The 27911-nt window shown below is 43.0% G+C and overlaps 1 protein-coding gene across 2 annotated transcripts; it reads left to right on the top strand.

Annotated features, from left to right (window-relative positions):
• Positions 1-158: 158 nt before the first annotated feature.
• prcp (prolylcarboxypeptidase (angiotensinase C)) lies at positions 159-27809 on the top strand. Of its 2 annotated transcripts, XM_084318148.1 has the most exons (9): positions 159-478; positions 13729-13869; positions 14238-14339; positions 14656-14837; positions 15542-15699; positions 18616-18788; positions 22610-22777; positions 25165-25352; positions 25830-27809. In XM_084318148.1, the coding sequence occupies exons 1-9, from the start codon at positions 296-298 to the stop codon at positions 26032-26034; spliced, it is 1500 nt and encodes a 499-aa protein (XP_084174274.1). In that variant the 5' UTR covers positions 159-295; the 3' UTR covers positions 26035-27809. The 2 variants fall into 2 exon arrangements, with proteins under 2 accessions (XP_084174274.1, XP_084174275.1); XM_084318149.1 differs by lacking the exon at positions 14238-14339.
• The last annotated feature ends 102 nt before the right edge of the window (positions 27810-27911 follow it).

Here is a 27911-nt window from a genome sequence, read left to right as displayed (position 1 = left end):
CCCAAGTTGAATTACATTTGATAAATCGTGCGTCGATTAAAATGAAAACATAATTGTGCGCTCCTGATAGGCTGTTTGTTTATTTTAGGTCAGTAGTGTCTCTGACACACCTCCCCATAATATGCTGACAAGTGATTTTCACTTCCTCTCAAAGAAGAAGGCACACAAAAGCAGCTTTCTTAATCTTCCTTTAGTAGTGCAAGGACCATGCTGCGACATAAGTGTGGATAATAGATCATTCTTTGAAGGGACTTGACTATTCACAGCCGCCGCCGTAGCAGCATCAACAACAACAATGAAGTCTGGATTCTTGACTGTGTCTTTCGGGAGCGTGGTGGCAGTTACAGGCATTTTGATGTGTCTGAATTGTTTGCACACAGTGACTGCTCTTAAATCACGACTTTTTACCAGGCATGGCTTTCTAGATTATTCCCTTCAGAACACCATCCGCTATGAAACACTTTACTTTGACCAGAAGGTGAGTTTAAACACACAGTCAGTGACCATGATGACTATACAAGTATTCTAGAAGGTCTTTTCCCACTTGTGATTTGCACACATTATTGTCACATTATTTACACAGTAAGTACTATATACCTATATGTCATATATGTCCCTATGCCATAAATGTCATGATGTCATGTATGTTGTGTATGTCATAAATGTCACTATGAATTGAAAATCGGGGACCCTGATGTAAACAAGACAAAAGTCTTTCTCTGGTCTGCATCCCCTTAACACTTGTATGTATTGTACTGTACTGTACCCATTCTGCAATCTGTTAAATAAAGTTTTCATTCATTCATTCACTAATGTTTGTTTCAATTTACACAATTGTGCATTAACTCTTCTGGGCGTAACATCGCATATGTTTTCAGCAGTTTTATGCTGTACTAGATAGATAGATACTTTATTCATCCCCTTGGGAAAATGCAGGTATCCAGTTGCTGTCATCACAGTCAAACTGTACAGGTGATAAACGTTAAAATAGACCCCATCAATGGACACAATACAAGAGTCAAACGAATGCACATGTTAAAAAGGAGCAAAGCAATGAGGCATACAAACAATACAGTCAGTACTTAAGTTAAACGTTGAAAATAAAAGTTTAAAAGAGAACCAGCAGTAAAATAAATGAAGACAACTGAGAACTATTGCACATTGTGTTAAAAAAAGACTGTGTACTACTCATAACTACATCACTTGCTCTTTTAAATCTTTAATTTTTCTTTTCAAAGTTCATGTATTGTGTCGGCAGACAATAGGTGCTTCCCTCTGGCTTCCTGTAGTGAGGGGAAACCCATTAGATAATTGGTTCTGTTCCTGCTAGCACAACTATCCCCTGCTGGCTCCCTGCCTAAAGAGGTCTCAGGGGCCAGATTAAACACTGTAGAGGCGTAGACCACCCCACAGGGGGACACATACCCTGCTTAAACACGTAGAGGCGTAGACCACCCCACAGTGGGACGTCGCACATACCCTGGTTAAACATGTAGACCACCCCACAGTGGGACACATACCCTGGTTAAACATGTAGACCACCCCACAGGGGGACACATACCCTGCTTAAACACTGTAGACCACCCCACAGTGGGACACATACCCTGCTTAAACACGTAGACCACCCCACAGTGGGACACATACCCTGCTTAAACATGTAGACCACCCCACAGTGGGACACATACCCTGCTTAAACACTGTAGACCACCCCACAGTGGGACACATACCCTGGTTAAACATGTAGACCATCCCACAGTGGGACACATACCCTGCTTAAACACTGTAGACCACCCCACAGTGGGACACATACCCTGCTTAAACACTGTAGACCACCCCACAGTGGGACACATACCCTGGTTAAACACTGTAGACCACCCCACAGTGGGACACATACCCTGCTTAAACACTGTAGACCACCCCACAGTGGGACACATACCCTGGTTAAACACTGTAGACCACCCCACAGTGGGACACATACCCTGGTTAAACACTGTAGACTAGGGCTGGGCGATATAACGATAACGATAAATATCGCGATATATTTTAATAATTGATATCGAATATCGAAATAAAAAAAAAATCGAAAAATCGTTTTTTTTTTTTTTTTTTTTTTTATAATTTTTTTTTTTACCTGCAACAGGGCAGTTTTAAAACCAGAGACAGTGGACAGACTTGTCTTTCTTGCCTGCAACTTAAAGTAATGGCTTTGCTTGTCCAAATGACAATACTGACCAAATTCAGATTTCTTTTTCTCTTGTCCATTTATTTTGTTTGCTTTCTAATTTAAAATACAGTTTGAAACCGTCTGTACACAGTAGGCTATGTGTGCTAGCAGAGCTAGACTCCAGTCACAAGTCACGGTGCACATGTGTGGTGGTTTGTCCACCAAAAAAGCGCCAAAAGATCGAAAATAAACTAGCAGAGCCAGAACTGTTCAACTCCTCTGGAGCCACAGCCAGCAGAGAAGCCGGTTTACTTTAGCTTTTAAACCAGCTGCAGCCTGAGAACTGGAGTGTGAGGGGATGTAACACTAAAGATGGCGGCAATGACAAAGAATTGCTGCAAAATAAACATACATCTGTTGTTAAAAAAAAAAAAAAAAAAAAATTAATTTTTTTTATACTTATAACAATTCGATAATTATCGATATCGAGAAATAAAATAAAATTATCATATCGTTATCGCGATATGATTTTTTTCCATATCGCCCAGCCCTACTGTAGACCACCCCACAGTGGGACACATACCCTGGTTAAACATGTAGACCACCCCACAGTGGGACACATACCCTGGTTAAACACTGTAGACCACCCCACAGTGGGACACATACCCTGGTTAAACATGTAGACCACCCCACAGTGGGACACATACCCTGGTTAAACATGTAGACCACCCCACAGTGGGACACATACCCTGGTTAAACATGTAGACCACCCCACAGTGGGACACATACCCTGCTTAAACACTGTAGACCACCCCACAGGGGGACACATACCCTGCTTAAACATGTAGACCACCCCACAGTGGGACACATACCCTGCTTAAACATGTAGACCACCCCACAGTGGGACACATACCCTGGTTAAACACCGTAGACCACCCCACAGGGGGACACATACCCTGGTTAAACATGTAGACCACCCCACAGGGGGACACATACCCTGCTTAAACATGTAGACCACCCCACAGTGGGACACATACCCTGGTTAAACACTGTAGACCACCCCACAGTGGGACACATACCCTGGTTAAACACTGTAGACCACCCCACAGTGGGACACATACCCTGGTTAAACATGTAGACCACCCCACAGTGGGACACATACCCTGGTTAAACATGTAGACCACCCCACAGTGGGACACATACCCTGGTTAAACATGTAGACCACCCCACAGTGGGACACATACCCTGCTTAAACATGTAGACCACCCCACAGTGGGACACATACCCTGGTTAAACATGTAGACCACCCCACAGTGGGACACATACCCTGGTTAAACATGTAGACCACCCCACAGTGGGACACATACCCTGGTTAAACATGTAGACCACCCCACAGGGGGACACATACCCTGGTTAAACATGTAGACTACCCCACAGTGGGACACATACCCTGCTTAAACATGTAGACCACCCCACAGTGGGACACATACCCTGGTTAAACATGTAGACCACCCCACAGTGGGACACATACCCTGGTTAAACACCGTAGACCACCCCACAGGGGGACACATACCCTGGTTAAACATGTAGACCACCCCACAGGGGGACACATACCCTGGTTAAACATGTAGACCACCCCACAGTGGGACGTATACCCTGCTTAAACACCGTAGACCACCCCACAGTGGGACACATACCCTGGTTAAACATGTAGACCACCCCACAGTGGGACACATACCCTGGTTAAACATGTAGACCACCCCACAGTGGGACACATACCCTGGTTAAACATGTAGACCACCCCACAGTGGGACACATACCCTGGTTAAACATGTAGACCACCCCACAGGGGGACACATACCCTGGTTAAACACCATAGACCACCCCACAGGGGGACACATACCCTGGTTAAACATGTAGACCACCCCACAGTGGGACACATACCCTGGTTAAACATGTAGACCACCCCACAGGGGGACACATACCCTGGTTAAACACCATAGACCACCCTACAGTGGGACACATACCCTGGTTAAACATGTAGACCACCCCACAGTGGGACACATACCCTGGTTAAACACCATAGACCACCCCACAGGGGGACACATACCCTGCTTAAACATGTAGACCACCCCACAGTGGGACACATACCCTGCTTAAACACTGTAGACCACCCCACAGGGGGACACATACCCTGCTTAAACATGTAGACCACCCCACAGTGGGACACATACCCTGGTTAAACACCGTAGACCACCCCACAGGGGGACACATACCCTGCTTAAACATGTAGACCACCCCACAGTGGGACACATACCCTGATTAAACATGTAGACCATCCCACAGTGGGACACATACCCTGGTTAAACATGTAGACCACCCCACAGTGGGACACATACCCTGGTTAAACATGTAGACCACCCCACAGTGGGACACATACCCTGGTTAAACATGTAGACCACCCCACAGTGGGACACATACCCTGGTTAAACATGTAGACCACCCACAGTGGGACACATACCCTGGTTAAACATGTAGACCACCCCACAGTGGGACGTATACCCTGGTTAAACATGTATGTAGACCACCCCACAGTCTATCTCTCGTCTGTCATGTAGCGTCGCATCTCAGTGATGGGTGAACTTTCGACCACGGTACTGACTGAGTATGACATCATGTGCCGTGACTTGTACCGTGTGTACTTGAGTCATATAGTCACAAGACTCATCTCAACAGACTGTGTAGTACAGTCTGCCAGTAGGCTTTGTTTAAGATTTTGTTTAGTCAGCTATTATTTCTCATTTGCAGACGGGTGCTCCTTGTTGTCTCTTGTTGACTCTTCACACTTTGTGAGTCAGGGTCAGTATAATCGACACTCTTGGCCCCACGGTTACTAATATTGCATAATTTCAATGTAAATCCGCACTGAATCTGTTCTATATAGAGACTAGGTCTGTGGGATGAGAAAGCACTCTGCTCATGAGTCGATGAGTCAGCAGCTGAGTCACTCGCTCCACAGTTGCCCAAAATCACATCAGCATCCCATCTCTCATGTGGATCGACGACTTGAGTCCTTTCGACTCCCGTGCAAGAATCTCGGGAGTTGGAGCTCGTTCCACAAATTCTTTAGTCGTGCCACCGCTCTCAATTAATGTAAAATGCATCGCAAGTTGCTATGAGGAGGCATTCAAGTGCTTGTTTATAGTTGTGAAAAGCCAGGACCAATGAGAGCTGGTGTAGCAAGTTACATAGTTCGTACTAGCCTTTTCTTGGTGCCATTTGTGACTCCTTGGAATTGGCACTGTGAATACATTTGTAGCGCCACTGTCAAGGCTACTGCTCAGGCTGTCTGAATATACCTGCATATAACCCCTCTATATACTCACTTATACACCTGCATATAACCCATAGCTATGTATGATAATAATAATATACTAATAAACCTTATTTGTATAGCACCTTTCATACAAGAAAATGCTTCACAGCAGTAAAAAAAAAAGACAGGCATGAAATGAGCACACAATTGGCAGATCAAGAGCAATGCATGAAGTGCATGATGACATGTACAAATGCTATACCATATATATATATATATATATATATATATATATATATATATATATATATATATATATATATATTTATTCTCACCACATATACCTATCCACACCTGTATATTTACCAGCACATAGGCCTTTTACATATCTGTAGATACTATATCTGTACATATCCTACTCTTACTAGTTACGCTGCTGGACAATATGACTACTACCATACTGTCTTTACCGTTATGTATCACTGACACTGTACATATTATACTACAACTCTGTACATACATCTGATTAGCACTACACTCAGTAGTACTTGTAGTCGAGCCTTTACCTATAAGCCTACTGAGAGGGGCAAGTGGGCTGGCTTGAGTTAGACGCGTGCTTGAAGAATTCAATGTCCAGAGTGCTCGTATCATTTTCGATATGCCAATCCTTTTATTGACCTTTTTTCCTCCAAATAATATAATACAAAATACTCTTTAACTAATAACACTGAACGCCGACCTATACGGCACATCAACACGAACACGACAAGACACGGTCAAAAACCGTTTGGCTATTCCCCTTGCGCACCTGGAGCTCGTCACCCACTGATCAGTATATATGGGTAACCACCCCCTGTGGTGGTTGCCATGGTGACTAATAATGCCACACCTCTGCACCGTGAGTTAAAATAAAACTAAATAAACAGAAGGGCATTTTGGCTCCAACAGTACTAATTTGTATATTATTTTGTACCCAGTTTAATCAATTAATTAAAAACTAAAATTAAATGTATGTAGGTAGTGTTGGATTCTCGTGTTATCAGCCAGTAATCTCTCTGTGGTTCCGTGAAGTCTGCGTTGTGTTTGTTATCTCTTACTCATCTTACTGGCTGTCACACGCTATCTTCCCACGTTAATACATTCGTAATCAGAAGAATCGACACACTGGAAACATGATACCTTTCCTTGATGTTGATGTTTATTCCATAAACATAGACTCGTACAAGATGGAAACCATTCTGAAAGTCTTTGAAAAGTCTATTCAATTCATTATTCTATCGATCTCCTGTTATCAGCTCGATGGTTTGTTGCGGCCCAGTGGTTAGCCAAAAGCCTTCTCTGTTAGCCGAAGCTAGCTATCTTGTAGCAACCGGAGGGTGGAGGGCCTCCCATCCCCCACCCTCCAGCTTACTGATGTCTCTCTGTCAATGTGTCTACGCGTCAGCTTCGTCTCCTAGTCTGGTTAGTCTTCTGAAGAACTCGCAGCTTACCGTCTTCAAGTCTCGTGATGTCGAACTCTCTTTCTCTCTCTATCTCTCTCTCTCTGATGACTGTTACTATAGCAACGGCGGTGGCACCTCTGACCCAAATCAAAGCTGCCTCGAGTAACCTTGGTGCTGCCTGCTACTATCGGCCACTGGCTCCCTGCCCAGACCCTGCTATCACTTGTCTGTCTCTTGGTTCTGTCTAACTCGAACACACACGTATGTCTGTCAAGTTAAAACTAATATCTATAGGAAGGTTATTTACATTATATACACATATGAAAAACAAGTGCTATCTCACAGTAGGCACATCTGTTTATAGTGTTACATTGTTGTTTTCATAGTGGGTAGTGGCTTTTTTAAAACCCTTGTGTGGTGTTAGGGTCAGAACGGACCCGTTTCAAGAATTTAAAATGCAATAATTGCCATCTCGTTTTTTTCCCGGAACAAGGCTTTGAGTATGTGCTCATGGCGGATATTTAAACACAAAAACACTCATGTTTACCATTTTAGCAAATTCAGATTTTTACATTTTTACATCTGTGGTGTTCGGGTCCAAACGACCCGGTATAGAAAAATTGCTATATACATCAGTTGGCTTCATAGAAATGCTACGGCTAGCTCTGTGGATCACATGTCAATCAAGGTTCATATTTGACTAGACACTTCACCCCCCCCCCCCCCTTCATGGGAACAAGAGCAGGAGCGAGAGAGGGAGGTGGAGAGGAGGAACAGAGTGATAGGGAGGTGGAGAGGGAAAGGAGGAACAGAGTCAAGAGTGATAGGGAGGTGGAGAGGAAGAGGAGGAACAGAGCGATAGGGACGTGGAGAGGAGGAACAGAGGGAGAGGGAGAGGAGGAACAGAGTGATAGGGAGGTGGAGAGGAAGAGGAGGAACAGAGCAATAGGGAGGTGGAGAGGGAGAGGAGGAACAGAGTGATAGGGAGGTGGAGGTGGAGAGGGAGAGGAGGAACAGAGCGATAGGGAGGTGGAGAGGGAGAGGAGGAACAGAGCGACAGGGAGAGGAGGAACAGAGAGGTGGAGAGGTAGAGGAGGAACAGAGTGATGTGGAGAGGAGGAAGAGAGTGATAGAGGGAGAGGAGGAACAGAGGGATATGGAGGTGGAGAGGGAGAGGAGGAACAGAGTGATAGGGAGGTAGAGAGGAGGAAGAGAGTGATAGAGGGAGAGGAGGAACAGAGAGGTGGAGAGGTAGAGGAGGAACAGAGTGATAGGGAGGTGGAGAGGAGGAAGAGAGTGATAGAGGGAGAGGAGGAACAGAGAGGTGGAGAGGTAGAGGAGGAACAGAGTGATAGGGAGGTGACGAGGGAGAGGAGGAAGAGTGATAGGGAGGTGGAGAGGAAGTTATGGGGAGGTGAGGAGGAAGAGAGTTATTGGGAGGGGGAGAGGGGGAGGAGGAAGAGTGATAGGGAGGTGGAGAGGGAGAGGAACAGAGCGATAGGGAGGAGGAACAGAGTGATAGAGGGAGAGGAGGAACAGAGTGATAGGGAGGTGGAGAGGGAGATGAGGAACAGAGTGATAGGGAGGTGGAGAGCGAGAGGAGGAAGAGAGTGATAGGGAGAGGGAGAGGAGGAACAATGTGAGAGGGAGAGGAGGAACAGTGAGAAGGAGAGGGAGATGAGGAACAGTGTGATAGGGAGGTGGAGAGGAACATAGTGATAGGGAGAGGGAGAGGAACAGAGTGATAGGGAGGTGGAGAGCGAGAGGAACATAGTGATAGGGAGGTGGAGAGGGAGAGGAACATAGTGATATGGAGGTGGAGAGGAACATAGTGATAGGGAGGTGGAGAGGGAGAGGAACAGCGTGATGGGGAGGTGGAGAGGGAGAGGAACATAGTGATAGGGAGGTGGAGAGGGAGAGGAACAGCGTGATAGGGAGGTGGAGAGGAACATAGTTATAGGGAGGTGGAGAGGGAGAGGAACAGAGTGATAGGGAGGTGGAGAGGAACAGAGTGATAGGGAGGTGGAGAGGAACAGAGTGATAGGGAGGTGGAGAGGAACAGAGTGATAGGGAGGTGGAGAGGAACAGAGTGATAGGGAGGTGGAGAGGAACAGAGTGATAGGGAGGTGGAGAGGAACAGAGTGATAGGGAGGTGGAGAGGAACAGAGTGATAGGGAGGTGGAGAGGGACAGAGTGATAGGGAGAGAAGGAAGAGAGTGATAGGGAGGTGGAGTTGTTTGTTCCTTGATTTATTTCCATAATACAGTTCTAAAACCCACAAAGCAGTTTACTCAATAAAGTGTCTTTATATATTAGCCTGTTATAGTCAGATTGCATACATACCCATTTTCTTCAATATGGGGAACAGCGTGAGTGAATATAATCCTATTTTCGATTGAAAAAATATGTATATTATTGTGTCTTGGGGCCATATGGGGGCCATATAAAAGAATGTTTGATATGGGTACTGGTTATGATGAGCTAATAAGTTAGTAATGAAGTACAAAACAAAACAGGATAATAATCCTTATTTTTTGGGGTGGTTGGTAGGTACTGAGTTACACACCGGGTCCATTCGGACCCAGAGTTTTTGTTAACACCAAAATAAGATAAATAAATAAGCAGCGCACAAGGGTTAAACCATTTTACAATGTCAGTATATATTCAAACAGCCTACTCGTCAGTAGTACTACACACTGTGGCAGACTATTTATGAACGGCAACAGTTACTAGGCATTGTGAAAATACTATTGAGGACACGCTAGTCATCAACACTTCCCTTTAAGCGGTGCGTTGATGAGTGATGGTCACAACGTGATGTCGGTCATGCACCATGGACTGGACTCCATTGTCATATCATTACAGAATGTCATGTGGCATGTTGATATTTTGCACTGTTGCACTTGCCAAATAAACCATTACATATTCAAAGTATAAAAATACAGCACAATTAGTAATTGGACTGGTAAATTTAGTGCTTTTATCCAAAGTGCTTTACAATTCTGTTCCTCACATTCACCCATTCACTCACACATTCACACACTGATGGAGGAGGCGGCCATGCAAGGTGCCAACCTGCTCATCAGGAGCAATTAGGGGTTAAGTGTCTTGCTCAAGGACACTTCGACACACTGCCCGGGAGGAGCGGGAATCGATCCGGGGACCTTCGATTACCAGATGACCGCTCTACCTCCTGAGCCACTGTCACCCCCCACGTATCAAATAAATGATGAAATGAAAAAATACAGCACGATTAGTAAGCTGTGTATAGCGCACACCGCTTAGTGACTATGCTAACGTTTTTTGGACATTAGGGGACACTATTCCCAACCCGACCCAACCCACACTTTCCTGTCAAATATCAAATCCGGTAAAGCAATCAGGAAGATTGAGGAGAGTGTTTCCTCCCTCTGTTGTCCTTTGTCTCGCTTGTCTTGTCTGCTTTTTTGGTTCCATCCAATTGACAATAAATTGGATGCTATTTCTCAGCATCCGTTTAATCTCTCCCCTCTCTCTCACGGTAGTTTAAAATATTTTTTTGATTGATCTTTAATCATCTCAAACACGACAAACATACAATTCACAGTAAAGACAAAGTCTGTCTTCATCCATAGAAAAACAAACAGGATGAGTTCGAGAAGGGGCAGGAGGCAAATCTTATCTAGGCCTGCCCCTTTCATACAATATCATAACGTTTCATATAAAACTCTTACTATCTAAAAATAATGATAATAAATAAAACTAGGTTAAAAAACAATGACTACCATTTTGTGTTTTGAAGAAATCAAGACATTCCCTGAGAACAACTATAGTTCCTCAGTTCTGTATTTGTCTATCAGTGCTTTTTTGTATCTATTTTTGAACTGTGCAATTGCTCTGTTTAGTTTACACCTTTAGTATATTCTTGTATACAAATATATATAATACTAGCCCTCTAACCTTTTTACTATTATGTACCCTAATACTACACTACTATTCTTTTACTAGTACCTATTTTGCTAATATGTCTATACTACTATGAACTCGGAGTGTATCACTCAAGCTCGTTATAATTTGACGAACAATGCCACTGACCCTTAGCTGCCCCCTCCTGCTGTTTGTTGTTCACAATCTGTAAGCCGCTTTGGATAAAAGCGTCTGCTAAATGACTAAATAGTCAACTGTATTCCACAAAGCTACCCCACAAACTGAAATGCACATGCTTTTAAGAGTGGTGTGGACAGTTGGATATTTCAAGTTCCCCTCTTAAATTACAACGTTCCTCTCTGTACATGAACATTGTTTGTATATTGCCTGGCAATGAATAGTTTCTGGCTTTAAATATGGTTTGAACAGTTAAATGTAACTAAATCCATACATTATGTGACTTTTAAAACAATTGAGAAGTATGCTCAATGCATACTGAATGTAGGTACCCAACATGATTTCTAATCCTTAAACATCCTTAAATAAATGCAGGACACACAGCAATTACAACCAATGGATCACAGTCTCATCTTTTTTTCCCACAATCATAAGATGTTTTCCCATATCTTCTGTGGGGCGTGGTGCCCTGGTGGGAATAACAAGTGATCTAACTGTGTTGTCCAGAGGAAATCCTTTTCGGCTGCAGTCTGCTTCTTCCAGACAATGAATGGAAGTTGGCAAACTGTCTGGTGAAGCCCTCTTTAGTTTGGTCTTTGTTTTTTTAGTTTTTTCTTCTGTTTTTGTCTTAAATGACTCACGGCACATAGCGTCAAACGTATCTTTTTGGTAAAGTTTCAGCACTAGAATAAAAAGATGTGCAGTATACACATTTAATGTACATTACATTTTCCCATCTGAAATACTATATGATATGCGTTTTGATAATGCAAATCGAAATTAACTGCTACTCCAATACTGGTATGCAAGTACTGCCTGTAATGGCCACAGGGTGGCACTGTTTAGCAACATAGTGTTGTCATGTGTACACTCTGCTGATTCAAGGTAGGGGGTCGCTTCGCTTGGTAAGGTTATGTAGGATATTATGATGTTTAATACGGTAGTTCATATGTTAAAACATCATATTAATATGATAGAAAATAGCCTCATTTACCACATTCTTCATCAATAATACATAGATATTCTTTTGTTGCCGAGAAGTCTGAACCTCTCCTCTAGTCTAAACCATCTGGTGGCCCTCCACACACTTAAATCCCATGCCAAGCTTCAGAAGGAGAGGGATGAATGAGCACATTCAGGGCCCCAGAATCTTTCTGCTGTCATTGGCTCATAAAATCGCTGGCTCCTTTTGTATCCACTGAGAGACATTCTTTATTAAGTGTTGGGTTGGTTTCAAGGGTTGGACAACTGTTCTGGGGTACACACAGCGGTCTCATGGGCTGGCTACTACTTGTGAAGTTATCTGTTCAGAAAGTACAGTTGGAAGGGGAGCACCCCCCACCTCCTCCTTCTCCTTCTCCCCCTTCCCCTAGAATCCCTGAGGTCTGATGAAAGGATATCTCAGAACACTTCTAAAAGTGGAACTAATATGGCATCCTTTAAACTGGCTCTGGATTTTTAATACAAATTGAGGCTAATTACTTAGCCCCTAACATCCAGCCCCTGAGTTGTCATTGCACAACACCAGGCTTGGCACTGGGCCAAGTACCCATGGAGGTAGCGGAGGGTAACTAACTCACCTAAACTCACTTTGACCCACCTTCTTTTTAGTGGTGAAATAAGGATTTTCCCCAATCCTTTTTAAGGTTATTATACGTTTTAGTGATTGATTATAGTAGTTCAGATTGAGGCAGATTGGTTCGCGACCCCCCCCCCCCCCCCTCCCTACATAGTCAAGCATAGACAGAATGGTCAACTTTAACACAAAGTAATGATTTTTTATTTCCCCTTTCCAGGTATTTAACTTGATGGAGGATTGGATGATTAGACTTCAAATATGCATTATTTCACAAGAAAAACGCTTCTACACCAAAAAGTATAAACACTTTGATGTATTTGTATAATTTCTTCATGACCCCATCATCTCTTGACCCCCAATGTTTTAAAAGACATGAAACCAAATAATACTATTCTAATATTGGTATTTTTCTTTTTTACATTACCTTACATTACCCTGATCATTGGCTGGAGTTGATAGTTTAGTGCTGTAACAGTATGTACTATCCATTCTACTGCAGGTGCCCATGTACTATACCAGTATGTACTAACAGTATGTACTATTCTTGAACAAGAAGGAGGGCTGCAGCGTCTTTGTGGTGTGAATCCTGTGTCTTTTTGATGGTGCTCTTGGATGAGGGAAGTCAGTTGAATAAAAATAAGGAAGTTCCAGGCACTCTTCTTGTATATAAAAAAGGCTTTAATAAATAGCTTTGTACTTGTATGCCCTGAAGAAGGAGAGGCCAAAACATGTTGGTGTTTTTTTAATGGTTCTAATATGAACTAAGCTATTTATGAAAGCCTTTTTTATATACAAGAAGAGTGCCTGGAACTTCCTTATTTTTATTCAGTATGTACTATTTGTTCTACTGCAGGTGGCCGTGTACTATAATAGTATGTACTATCCATTCTACTGCAGGTACCCATGTACTATAATAGTATGTGCTATCCATTCTACTGCAGGTACCCATGTACTTGCATGTATACTATTATTGATGGAGTATACATTGACTACAGACAGTGTATTGCCATTCTATTATTATATTGATCCTGCTTGATATGTCGACATGAAATTACTGTGTATATAATATAACGGTTCTTGAACTAATTGGTAAGAAATACTCGATAGCGCTTGTTCGTGACACCTGGGTTTTCTCTGGTTGCAGATCGATCATTTTGGCTTCTTGGAGGACGGCACTTTTAAGCAGAGGTACCTGGTCAACGACCAACACTGGCACCAGGAGGGAGGGCCCATCTTGTTCTACACCGGCAACGAAGGAGACATCACCTGGTTCTGCAACAATACTGTAAATACTGTGGGAGATAAGACCCCCTTCCTCCCTCTCTTTGATGACCTCCCTCTACCCATCTTTCCTTCCTCCCCCCATCCCTCCCCCCATTCCTTCCTACCCACCTTTCCATAATGTCCCCAAAGATGTCACACCCCTATGTTCGTGTATTCCTGTGACCCCCAGCCTTTCCAGTTTGTATGTATAAAGTTGTTTCAAGATCCAGTGAGGGGTCTCTCTTCCCTGGTGTCCTAGTCATCCAGCCTAACTCTTATATTATCTTATCGTATTTTTCCACCACAATACTCGGCTCGTATCATTCATTCATCACTTAAAGACTCAATACGTGATATTCAGTCTCATCTGCGTCTTTGCCTTCACTTCAGGGCTTCATGTGGAACGTCGCGGAGGAGTTGGGCGCCATGCTGGTTTTTGCCGAGCATCGTTACTACGGAGAGTCCCTGCCGTTTGGACAAGACTCTTACAGTGTATGTGAGATGAAGCTGGTTCGCTTGCAATGTAGCTTAATCTCATGAATGAATGAATTAATGAATGAATGAAAACTTTATTTAACAGATTGCAGAATGGGTACAATACAGTACGGCTCAATACACACAATTGTTAAGGGGATGCAGACCAGAGAAAGACGTTTGTCTTGTTTACACCAGGGTTTGTCTTGTTTACATCATAATCCCTGTTGAATTACATCCTCTTTTGTCCTTAGAATACGTGGTGTTTTGTGTGTTGAATTCCAAGGGTGTGAGCCAAGCGTGATTAATGCAATGCTTTTGCTTTTCCTTGCAGGATAGCAAACATTTGAACTACCTCACCTCGGAACAAGCCCTGGCAGACTTCGCTGTGCTGATTCGCGAATTAAAGAGAAGTGTTCCGAGAGCCCGGCTCAGCCCTGTGATCGCTATAGGGGGATCCTATGGAGGGATGCTGGCCGCCTGGATGAGGATGAAGTACCCCAATATAGTCATAGGGTAAGAGGCTTGTCTTGTTGTGAATATCTATACTATGTTCATGAAGTTTAACATACTAGTGCAGTGACCGTTCAAATTGCTTTCGGAGCGTGTGTCCACGTGGAACGTGTGAAATGCAAAGTTTGTTGTTATAGAGCTCCCATCTGTCCAAATGGCACCACATTCGAGACTGCACTCCCCTGGGTCCTCAGCAATACACCCACAGAGTGTGAAGTTGATCGGATGAATGGTTCCCGAGATGTGCATAATGTTTGTTGTTATAGTGCCACCATCTGGCCGAATGGCACACAAATGTCCTTATGTGGATAGATTTGTCTGGACCCACAGAATCCAAGAAAACAATATTTTGTTTCTGAGAGTTACAGTTCAAAAGTTACTGGCCAAAGCGTAAGGTCCGCTGTTCACGGCACCAGTGGCACCATCTAGCATCAATAACGCTGCACTCCCTTGAGTGTGAAGTCAATCGAATGAATGGTCCATTGGTCCTTGAGATATGCGCACAGCAGACACTGATGCACACAGACAGACAGACAGACAGACAAACGGAGATTCCTTCCTTTTTATAGTCTGTTCAGATGAGCTGAGATTATGAAAGTGTGTTTCACATAAGGTTAAGAAATGGTTTGTTAATATCTCTCTCTCTCTCTCTCTCTCTCTCTCTCTCTCTCTCTCTCTCTCTCTCTCTCTCTCTCTGTGTATTCCAGAGCTCTGGCTGCCTCCGCTCCCATATGGCAGTTCCCTGGTATGGTGCCATGTGGAGACTTCTACAAAATAGTGACTCAGGACTTTGGCAATAGTGGCTATAACTGTGATGTTAATATCAGGAAGTCGTGGAAGGCTATTGATAATGTGTCCTCTACCGGTGAGTCAGATTTCTATTGTATTCTTTTGTAAATAATGCAGAGGGGATGATGGATGGAGAGTCTGCCATCATTAAGCGTTGAACCGCCACCATTAGACTTCACTCGTCAAACAAAATACACATGAACTCGTTTGGAATTGAAATCTCAACAAGGTGGAGAAATAAATTGTCCACGTCTCTTTAAGAACATCAGCAAAGCAAATGATTGCTCATCAATTGAGAACATTGTCGATGGCTGTTCAGGCCTCAGTTTCTCAACTGCAAAGAATAGCATTGTTCCCATTTTTAATCATGGACCAAATCACATGTCATTAGTTAGGCTGTTGGTGCAGTGTGTGGTTTTCATTGATTACCTGCACAGTAGACCTAAATATAAGCAGCACTTTTTCTTTTTTTACATGGAATATAAAACAAAACATGACAGCACATAATACAATAATAATAAACAGAACATCACCAGACAATAATAATAATAATAATAACAAATATAAGCAGCACTTTAAGGTTTTTATTATTCATGGATCTCAAATGGGGCTTCCAGTGAGCCTACTGCCTCACTTATCTCAATGCATAATAAACTCATCACATTCTTAGATTTGGGAATGATCACGTAAACCGACAGCAGTTTCACATTGTGTTTTCAACTATGATAAACGTGGAGCATGTTTTAGCGCAACATTTCCGTGCTTGACACCCAACAATACCAACAACATAAGTCACAGATGGATAAATGAACTGCTGAATATAAGAGACGGCCTATGCTAACTGACAAATGTTTCTTTGCATAACGGATCCATCGTTTGGATCATAGATATATATATAAACACTAGATGGCTCAACGCAGAGTCTCCCGTGTAGTTCACCGGCGGCCATCTTGCTTCAGTGGACTACTGGTTTAAGGTGATGATCTGCACAAACAAAAATACTCTTAACTCGCTGAAATCTTGACGGATTTACAAAGGGTTTGGTTTATTACAAACGTTATTAACGTGGCTATGATTCCTGCTTGGAAGAATTTTTATTTTTTATATATATATATGAAAGTCCATTATAAGTATGCAGTATGATAACTACATCTCTGACGTTTTTAACAAACCAAACGGTTGAAAATGTAGCAAGCTATGGTTATTTCAATAGTACATGCACCAATGCACCATAGACATGCATGTTATGAGTGGGCGTGCTCCACCCATGCAAGATGGCCGCCATATGGCAACGTCGGTCTCCGTTAGCCAGCAGCGCGGGTGAGTGATATTGATTGAAAACTTTATTAACAGATTGCAGAATGGGTACAATACAGTACAGCTCAATACACACAATTGTTAAGGGGATGCAGACCAGAGAAAGACTTTCGTCCTGTTTACATCAGGGTCCCCCATTTTCAATTCATCAGGACATATATTGAATTGAATTGAATTGAATTGAATTGAATTGAATTGAATTGAATACTTTATTTTGACACAAATCGTATGACAAAAAAACATTTTAAAAGACAAGACAATAACAGTGTCAATAACGCAGGTCAAAAATGGATAAAACACAATAAAGCCAAGGCTTGTTTCCATTGTGGTCCATACATGGAACATAAAAAGGCACAGAAACACAAATGGACATGTACACTGACAGGACGCATTCTAAAAAAAATTATAAAAACACCTAACCTGACAACTCATAGTTAACTAATGTTAAAAGAAAATCCGCAAACCCTTAAAAGCAACTCATGATAAAAGAAATAAAAGCCAAGTTATGATAAAAGAGATAAAAAAAACATTTTAAGACCAATTTGAGTTGCTGCTGAGCCATGTTTTTAGGGCGGATTTAAATCCGAGAGGGGAGTTCAGGAGTTTTATAAATGTTGGCAGGGCATTCCACATTACCGTAGCCGAGTAAAAAAATGCATCTTTCCCCATGCATGTCCTGACTCTCGGCGGGACCAGGTCCGTGGGGCTTCCTCTTGTGGCGTGTTTGTGGACATCTCCTACTTTATTAAAATAATTGACTAGGTACTTGGGGACCGTTTCTTTTAGTACTTTAAAAACCAGTAGCATTTTAAGCTGGTGTACTCTTTCTTCAACCCTAAGCCATCCCAGCCTGCTAAAGTGGGCTGGCGTTAGGTGAGTCCTAAAGTGAAGGTTGTGCAGGAGTCTCACTAGTTTGTTTTGGGAGGTCTGGAGCTTTGTCTTCATTTGTTTTGATATGTTGCTGTACCATGAAGTGCAAGCATAGTCAAAGTGACATTGGATGAGGGCTCCAGCTAGGGTCCTCAGAGCGTTCCTATTTATGAACGAGGAAATTCTAAATAAAAATTTGGTTTTTTGATTGACCTTAGTAATAACTTTTTGTGCCATTTTTTCGTTAGAAAGTTTGTTATTTAAAATAAAGCCCAGGTAGGTGACCTCCTCTTTATCCTCAATAATGTTTTCACCTACTCTAATTTTAAAATATGACATACATGACATACAGAGACAGTACTGCTACATCTATACATTTATGACATACCAGATTTGCAAATACAGTACTGTTTGTGATACAAAAAGAGTCCAGAAAAGAGAGTATATACATTTGGCGTAAAAAGTGTACATTGGAGGAGGTTGGGTGGGGGGGGGGGGGGGGGTATATATATCTATGGTTTGGTCTTTTGAACACAGGAAGCCCAGGTTTAGTAGCAGGGCAGTGGCAGCACTTTCACAGCGTCAGGGCAGCCACCCAGTGGTACAACACTGTAATTGCACAATGATTTAACCCATACTCTACTGTGGTGGCTCTTCACCAAGTCTTCCACGTCTGTACAATACCGAAATGTTTTACTTATTACACATGTGTTATTGTAGCCTTGATTTAAAATGCCAAACGGAAGGGCTTTCTACATTCTATTTGATCACCGCTAATCCTCTCTTGCTGTGTCCCTTTGTTCAGATCACGGTCTGCAGTGGCTGTCGGAGGAGTTTAGTCTGTGCTTCCCTCTTAAGAGTCCCGAGGATTCTGTGGGTTTCAAGTCCTGGCTCCGTGAGACCTGGGTGAACCTGGCCATGGTGGATTACCCCTATGAGGCCAACTTCCTCCAGCCTCTTCCACGATGGCCGATCCAGGTAAATATGACGCTAACACAGCCAGCCCTGATACCTAGAAGATAAGAGACTGTATCTGTATAGTGAATTAAATAATCATTGTTTGTGGCCATTGAATTTAATCTAATTTAAACATGTAACGAATGTTGAATGCGTTTGTTGTGGAAGCTACTGTATTTTATGTCCATCAACAAGGAAGAGGAGGTTTTCAAGTCTAGTCAAGTGTTCCTTTATTCATCTCCTTGGGGAAATGCAGGTGTCATAGCAGCCTGGGGGTAGGGGGTACAGGCAGGAAAGATAATAATAGAAATGGTAATAATAGTGGAATGGCATTGCGCAGTCAATTACCATTGTCATGTTATATTTAAAGGACTTCCTGATATGGTGCTTAGTTGTCGGGGGAAAAAGAGGACACAGACCAATCACGATCAGTGTTGAATTGAAGGAACACGCCAACATTTTGGGAAATGTGCTTATTGTCTTCTCCAGAGAGAGACAAGAAGATAGATACCAGTTTCCTCTCGGTGCGTTCAGTAGAAAGCTATCTGGCTTTCAATGAATGTAAGTGGACCTGACCGGTTAGCCTAGGCATTGTCCAACTAACACCTCTCCCGAAGGCTAACCGGTCATGTCCGCTTCCATTCATTGTGCTAAGCTAGGCTAACATGCAGCCAGATAGCTTCCTACTGAACGCACAGAGAGGAAACTGGTATCTATCTTCTTGTCTCTCTCTGGAGAAGACGGTAAGCTAATTCCCCCAAATGTTGGCGTGTTCCTTTAATTAAAATCCACACTAATCTAACCGACCAGTGTTTCACGTACAGTATGTTTTCGTTTGTTTCTCTCTAATCGCCCGCTTTGCTTCGGCAGTCCTCTCTCTTCGAACTGAAACAATCGCGTCCTTCAGACGATTGCGTGCCACAAGTGTTTGTCGTCGCTCCTCCACTCCGCTTTTGTTTACGACGGTCGTCAATTAACTTCATTAATATTCATAAGGATTTAGTTTCTCTCTCTTTTAAGATTTTAAGGCCGCTCCTTCTTCTTCTTACAAAGTAAAAGCCGGCATCCTTTTCTTCTCTCCTTTACCGAGGAGTCCTTTCATTCGCACGCTCCTTCAGATGTAGATGGCGTTCTGTGGAGAGAGAGAGGGAGAGGGAGAGGCCGCGGTCACATGATACTGTAGCGGGAGGACATTTTAGCCCCGGCAACGACTCATGAGGCCGTTTTGAATACGGTTCACTGCACTCGTTTGAATGGCATGGCAACAGGCACTTAGCTAAACACGTCACATGAATAATAAAAAAAGGAACTGTTATGATCCGCTGAAAGCACCACTGCGTCTCAGGATGCGGCTAACACACCCATCTGGACTTTTTTTTTTTTACTTCATTCCTTTTTACATTCTTTCTTTTCAGACGTGGGCATTCCAGATCTCCTTTTTGTTTTCTTTATAAAAGGAGCGAGTGACGAGCGCTGCGGCGTCTTGTCTTTTGAGAAGCCTGATTGACTCGGGTGCAGTGTGTTCTCCCAGTACCCTTGGCCCGCGTCACGTGCATAAACCCGAGTCCCGCCATTGACCCTAAACTCTGTGAGTGGTGCCTGCTCTACCCTCCCGGGTGCCTCTGACGAGCCGCACACACAGGCTGTGTTTTCTTCTTGCTGTAGAGACTTTTTGGTTTTCTTTATCCGCTCTAAAAGTCTTTTTAATACACCAGGGCACATGTGTGGCCACCGAACGTCTCCTGTGGCAACAACTTAGGTTGAGAAAAACACTAAATGGTCATTTGGAGCATTGTTTTGGCTCCTCGCCTGTAATGTATGCGACCCCTATGGGTGGTTTAAGCCGTTTAGGCAGTGGGTGCAAAGAGGAGCTTTTTTTTTAATGACAAAGCTAATGTGATTATGTGAGTGACTGTGAGAACGGCGTATTGAGGGCTTAGAGGAGGGAAATCTGTTGGCAGAGATGAATGTATAAGCCTAATCCCATCTGAAAAGTAGAGAGAAGATGCTTTGGAGCAATTGCATTTTTTTCTCCCTCTTCTTCACGGTATAAATCTTTGGTTGGACATGTCTGTAGCCCTCCTCATCCATCGACCACCAACTCCTCCCCGGGCTGCAGACAAAGGCCTTAGTAACAGACTCCACGCTAAGCGCGGCTCCCCTCCAGCCTCTAAACAAGCAAAGCCCAGTTTCTCCCGCTTCACAAAAGGCGACAGAACAACAGGCACAGCCAACTCCATGCCGCCGCAGCCATAACAACAAGCGGCGCAGTGACTGCGGTGAAAACAAACAAACGTCGGGAGAAAGAAAATAGAAAATAAGAAAAAACACAAACCATTTAAATCTAAAAGCGGCTGTGAGAAACGAAACCAGAATGGAATGGGACGATAGGTATGTGGGGGGGGGGGGGTTTACCTCAAGTTTTAAATCTTTTCCATCATTTGCATTAGCTTAATGGAATGTACTTCCTCTCTCATGCCAAGTGGAGGGCGATAAATTCAAGTTAGGCTTTACTCCTCATTCCAGTGGATCTCGTATGCAAATCAGGCGCCACCACTTTGTGTGTGAAAACTGTTTATGGGCCTCGGGGAAAACCCATGCCTTGTAAACAGCCCCCCGTGAAAAAGAACTGGATATTTCAGTCGCCCGTTCTTCACCGTCACCTTGTTTATAAATGTGGTGCCTGCTGGAGTAATTAATGCCTTACCTAACGCCATTTAGTATTTGCCTAACGTACCCTATAATGTATTTATGACCTCTATGGGCTAGATCCACAAAGAATGGATTGCACGGTGCTAATTGCACCCTTACTTACAATTCATTATAAATTGAAAATGGGGGACCCTGATGTAAACAAGACGAAAGTCTTTCTCTGGTCTGCATCCCCTTAACTCATTCAGCGCCAGGGGTCACTGTTTACCTTACCGTTGAAATGCCATTGCCTTTTAACATGGGGATACGTGGCTGTGTTTGCAGGCCTAAAGCTATATTATATATTATAGCTATGGATCTAATAATATAGTCGATTGTCATTGAGTTTCTTCCGGTCAAGATGCAAAAAACTGAAATTTTTTCCATCCATACATTCCCGTTTTATACCGTCGTGAATATGAGTGTAGTTTCAGGGCGGTCTGGTGTAATTTCCAAAATGCTAGGTAATGGCCGGCAACGTGTATTCTAGTAAAAGCGTTATCGTTTCTTCCCTGGACTACTTTTATTGCTACCAACGGAACACGCCATACACACATGCCCCCGATCGCATGAAGGAATTTTTGGATCAACGCAATATTGATACCATATAGTCCTTACCTTGACCAGGATCTGTCCCGAAAAGAATATTCCAATTATCTGATCGCCATTCCAAGTACTGATGTCGACCGTGTTTCCAACGTAATCCAGCCATGAACACGAACCGGGGGGGCCCGACCCTCATCGATGCATGCGTTATAAGCGCTTGGCTTGCCCGAGTAGTTAGACTCCACCCGCAGGCCGCAGATCGGCCCAGATACCAAGCTACATCGTTTCAAATGGAGTGCAATATATATAATAATAAAAATGTATTAACAGATTGCAGAATGGGTACAATACAGTATGGCTCAATACACACAATTGTTAAGGGGATGCAGACCAGGGAAAGACTTTCGTCTTGTTTACATCAGGGTCCCCCATTTTCAATTCATAATGAATTGTAAGTAAGGGTGCAATTAGCACCGTGCAATCCATTCTTTGTGGATCTAGCCCTATGTCTGTCTCGTTTTTTCCCTTCACATTATTGAATAGTGTGTGTGTGTGTGTGCGTGTGTGTGTGTGTGTGTGCGCGCGCGCGGTTGTGCGCTTTCAAGGTTGTGTGCAAGTATCTACGTTTTGAGTCCACAGCGTCAGACTACCAGCTCTTGCGTGGTCTCTCCCAAGCAGCCAAGGTGTACTACAACCACACAGGAAGCACCCCTTGCCTCAACACGTCCCAATCGGCGACCGGCGACCTGGGCCTCATGGGCTGGTACTATCAGGTAATCCATTAGGTCCATAGTCTTTTTTATAGGACATCCAACGGATTATTGGACTGTCATTTTATTGTTGTTATAAAATGTCTTTGTCATGTCATAACAGAATTTAATATACTTTTTATTTGATATTATGTCATATAAAACATCTGTAGGAAAGTGGTTAGAATACTGGACTACACAATATAATATCATAATAATATATAATGTGTTATAGAGTGTTTTCACGGCACGTCATCAAACCGGAAGTCGGCCATTTCGGAGATACTGAACGTAAACAATGCAACCGAACTCGCAACTGTTCCTGGTCATTGTTGCTCAAAATGGTCAATTATTGCCGTGTTTTTGGCTGTACTAATCGGTCGGACCGGGAAAAGCATTTGGAGTACTTCAGATTGCCAAAAGCTATTACAAATCAGGGAGAAGAGTGCAAAAAATTGTCTGAGGAAAGGAGGCAAACACCCCCCCTCCTCTCCTCTGTCCTCTCCCGTCTGAACGAACTACCAAAGTAACGATCAGAATTTAGATGCAAAAATGTATACTGTAGACTATTCGAAAAATGTAAAGATCAGTTGATCTAGTAACGTTATTGAATCACCTATCCTGGCTTTCACAATACACATCTGATACTGTGCCTCTCTCACCCATCCACACACCATCTGGTTGTAGGCATCCAAACCTTTGTAAGATTTAAGGTATTCATCTGTGTATGGGCTTGGTGGAAAAAACGAGGTAGTTCACTATGTCGGGATAGGAAATAGAAGGCAGAATTGTCGGGTCGTAACTCCAAGACGAATGAGCCAGTTTGTACGGATCTTCACCACCTATTAGTCTGAGTTTATCAGAATATAGCGTCCTTTCCTGCCGACTAAGTCCTTATCTGTAGGTTCTAGCAGCTTCCACGCGTTTTCCTGAACTTTTTTGTGGTTTAGACAAAAATCCCCCAAATCTGCTTAAATCGAACATTCAGCGTGCAATCCATTCTGATGTTTAAATCCCAGTATCTACACAATGGCCGCGCATCCGGGTTACTGACCAAACCGTGACGTAGGTGCAAACACTCAATATACACAATATACAGAATATTATTCTACATACCGTAATTCCTCTAATAGTGACCCGGGCTTGTATTTGTTTCAACTGTAGCGGGTACCAGGCTTTTATTGAAAGGAGGCATGTATAAGAGAGAGGCCTATATTTCAAATTTTCAAACGGATCATAATGAATAAATCAACATTTTATGGCCACAAACAACCTTTACTGGCCACAAACGCCTTGCCTCCATCACTCACTGTTGGGTAGATTTCCATTGCTTTTCTTTGTATCATTTTGTGCGACACACGGTTGTCGCACAAAAATCCACTCGGAAAGTAGTGTCTCCATCTCCTCGCTCACTTTTTTTCTCCCTCCTCCAGTTATGCGTGCTCTTTTACCGTCAGCTGCTTTCAGCTCATTCCTTTGTTTTTTCCAATATCGGATTTGTCTGGAATCAATGTTAAAGTGCTTTGCGGCATTCGCTCCCGAATGCTCTGCCGCATACCTCAAAACGTCCTCTTTAAACTTAACGTCAAACTTTCGTCTCTGTTTAGTACCGGTATAGCCATGCTTGCTCTGTTGTTGTTGTGTTACGTGCTGCGCGCGACCCGTGTTCCATATACGGAAGTAAGGCGAGGTTCGCTCGCGCATATATTAGTAACCCGGCTTGTATTAGGAGGTCGGCTTATAATTGCTTATTTCAACAGCGCACCCGGTCATTAATAGAGAGTCGGTTTTTAATTGAATACAGGTCACTATTGAACGAATAATGGACTCTGTGAAGCGCTCTGGGTGTCATGAAGAGCGCTATATAAATCCAAGCCATTATTATTATTATTATTATTATTATTATTATTATTATTATTAGAGGATTTACGGTATTATTATTTTTTTTGCATGGCCACACTGAACAGGCCCCAACACAGATGTGTCTGGGCCCCTGAAAAAGACCAGTGAAATCTGCGTAACTCATACTACAATTAAACATATGATATGAGTTACACATAACATATTCCATTTTGCTGGCCTCCCTGGGGGCGGCCCTGATACTGAATGATTCAAGTAGCAAAGAAGTGTGTGTAAGTAAATGGTAAATGGCTCCATTTATATAGCGCTTTTATCCAAAGCGCTTTACAATTATTTCCTCACATTTTACCCATTCACTCACACATTCACACACCGATGGCGGAGGCAACCATGCAAGGAGCACAACCTGCTCATCGGGAGCAATTAGGGGGTTAAGTGTCTTTCTCAAGGACACTTCGACACGCTGCCCGGGAGGAGCGGGAATCGAAACCGGGAACCTCCGGACGACTACTCTATCTCCCGAACCCATCACCTCCATCTGTCCCGCCCAGGCCTGCACGGAGATGGTGATGCCCATGTGCACCGACGGGGTCCAGGACATGTTCGAGCCCCAGGAGTGGAACTTCCAGGCCTTCTCAGACGAGTGCCACTCGCTGTTCGGAGTCAGGCCGCGGGCCGACTGGGCACAGACCCTGTACGGGGGAACGGACATCGCCTCCCACAGCAACATCATCTTCAGGTACTGTGGACACGGTCGCAGCCCAACATATGTACCATTTAGTGAACCTTAACCTGGGTTGAATTCCTGTCGTCACAGAGATTGAGTAACATGGAGATGGATGGATCCTTGTCCGGTACAATGCAAACCAATTGGATCGCCACTATACTGTATATAATGGACTGCATTTATATAGCACTTTTATCCAAAGAGCTTTACCAACTATGCCTCTCAGGCACTGTCGCCCCCTGTATATGCACTATATATGCAAATTCTGTCCTTCTTGTAGTTCGGGCGAATGAAAACATGCATTCATCCAGGTCCACAGCAGATTCTGCTTTGTCTTCTGTGACCCACATTTGATTAAAAACGTGCTTCCGATGCCATAACACACACTGTGTGTTTTTTGAGTAATTTGGTTTGAGACCATAATGTACTCGGATCTTCTAATCTTGTATTCCACGGGGGTGTGTTCTGTCTACTGTTTTATCAATTCAGCAACGGAGGACTCGATCCGTGGATGGGAGGCGGAGTGACTCGGAACATCTCCGATTCTCTGGTCGCCATCGTTATCCCCGAGGGAGCCCATCATTTGGACCTGCGCGACAACAACACCTACGACCCCGCTTCCGTCCTCGCCGCCCGGCTTCTGGAGGTACAGTACTTCAAGAAGTGGATCAAGCAGGCTAAGACGGACCTCTGAACTGCACCGTTCGACCCCAACAGCCAACTGCACTTGGTCCCCTAATGAGCAGCGATTCCAATCGATGTTTCAATTCCGAGGATGTTGGCCATGTCCAGGTTTTGATCAGCAGCTTTGAATTGCTTCACATGGAGACCTCTCGTTATCTGCCAAAGTTTATTTCTATGGGTGCTGTCGTGATCAATCATTGTTGGAAATAGTGGTCGACCGATTTTTCAATGGCTGATATTTAGAGAGCAGGTGTGATTGTTTTTCTTTTTTGCATCTGATAAAATACAACAATTGAATAATAATAATGGATGAAACACAGAAAATTATCTTCTTTTCTTAGTATATCTGTACTCCATGTATTTTTTTATCAACAAATGTATCAAACAATATACATTGATGGAAAATCAATTGGGAATCAGTTGACACTGGGATTGACACAAGGGGGAGCGCTAACATGTTTGACATCAGTCATGTGGGAGTGGCTAAAATGTTTCACATAGGCCGTGTGGGTGTGGCTAACGTATTTAACATCAGTCCTGTGGGAGTGGCTAACACATTAACATAGGCCGTGTGGGCGTGGCTAACATGTTTAACATCGGTCATGTGGGTGTGGCTAACATGTTTAACATCACCCTTGTGGGCGTGGCTAACATGGTTAACACAGGCAGTGTGGGTGTGACTAACATGTTTAACATCGGTCATGTGGGCATGGCTAACATGTTTAACATTGGTCGTGTGGGTGTGGCTATCATGTTTAACATTGGTCATGTGGGTGTGGCTATCATGTTTAACATTGGTCATGTGGGTGTGGCTATCAGGGAGCCGGTTATTTCAAAATGCCAGATATCAGCCTGATTAATTTGTCTTATCACTCAAGCCCCTTTCACACAGGAGAAAACCCTTTTTTTACTGACATCTCTGTGTGAAAATGGCAATTGGAAATAGTTATTTTTGTTGTATTCTTTTATTCAGTATTAATTTGATTTAATGTCTCTTGATTGGATAATTTTATTGAGGGCACAAGTCATTTTGAATTACAATGCATATCTAAATTGAACATGTTTGCTGGAATGAGAACACCAAAAGAAAAGGTTTTGTATTGTATATATAATTAGACACAATGGAATTTCTTTTAATCAGTGAGTAAGGGCTAGATTAATTAATTTAACAACATCAAATTATTCTACAAACTAAACTATTTTCCAATCTGTGTCTTCTGTCTTGTCAATTGAACCCTTCAGACAAAGAACCATATAACAAATTTTTTTTATATTTTGGACAGCCTGTGTATTTGCAGTTGTAGAGTCGATCCATATCACTTGATGTGTGAATGTGATATATCATAATAAAGCACTCAACCTCTACTGTCTTCAACTATGAATGAACACAACACTCCAATTTACCATCTTTAGATAATAACATTTTTGAAAATATTTTTTCACAAAAAACGTAAACTGAGTTATATGGTTCTTCGTCTGAGGTACCCAATTATGGCAGTTATTGTGTATCTCCTGTCTGGTCTAAACATTTCAATCCAAAATAATCATTAGAGAATCTTTTGACGATACTCAGGAAAGCGTTTCAGGTGCTTACAAAATGGAAATTGAAGCCATTTTATTTCTGTCATGGATTATTTTCTCTCTTTTTATTGCACTACTGCGTGTATCATATCAACAATTGTGATTTGTAATTGTTTACAGAACGAGTTCCAACGCCAGTGCTGTCTTCATGGTGTTGTAGCCTATTAATGTCTCATACAATAGCTGTTCTTTTTTTGTTTACATACCATCATTGTCAAGGAACATGTCTTCCAATAAGTTTGATAAAAAAAAAAAAGTATGATTTTAAGAGCCTTTTATTATGTATTTTAATTGTGTGCATTGTCG

This window comes from Notolepis coatsorum (genome assembly GCF_963971535.1).
Source record: "Notolepis coatsorum genome assembly, chromosome: 1".
Lineage (NCBI taxonomy): Eukaryota > Metazoa > Chordata > Actinopteri > Aulopiformes > Paralepididae > Notolepis > Notolepis coatsorum.
Note: the sequence above shows the minus strand (reverse complement) of the source record. Positions and strands in the feature narration are given on the sequence as shown.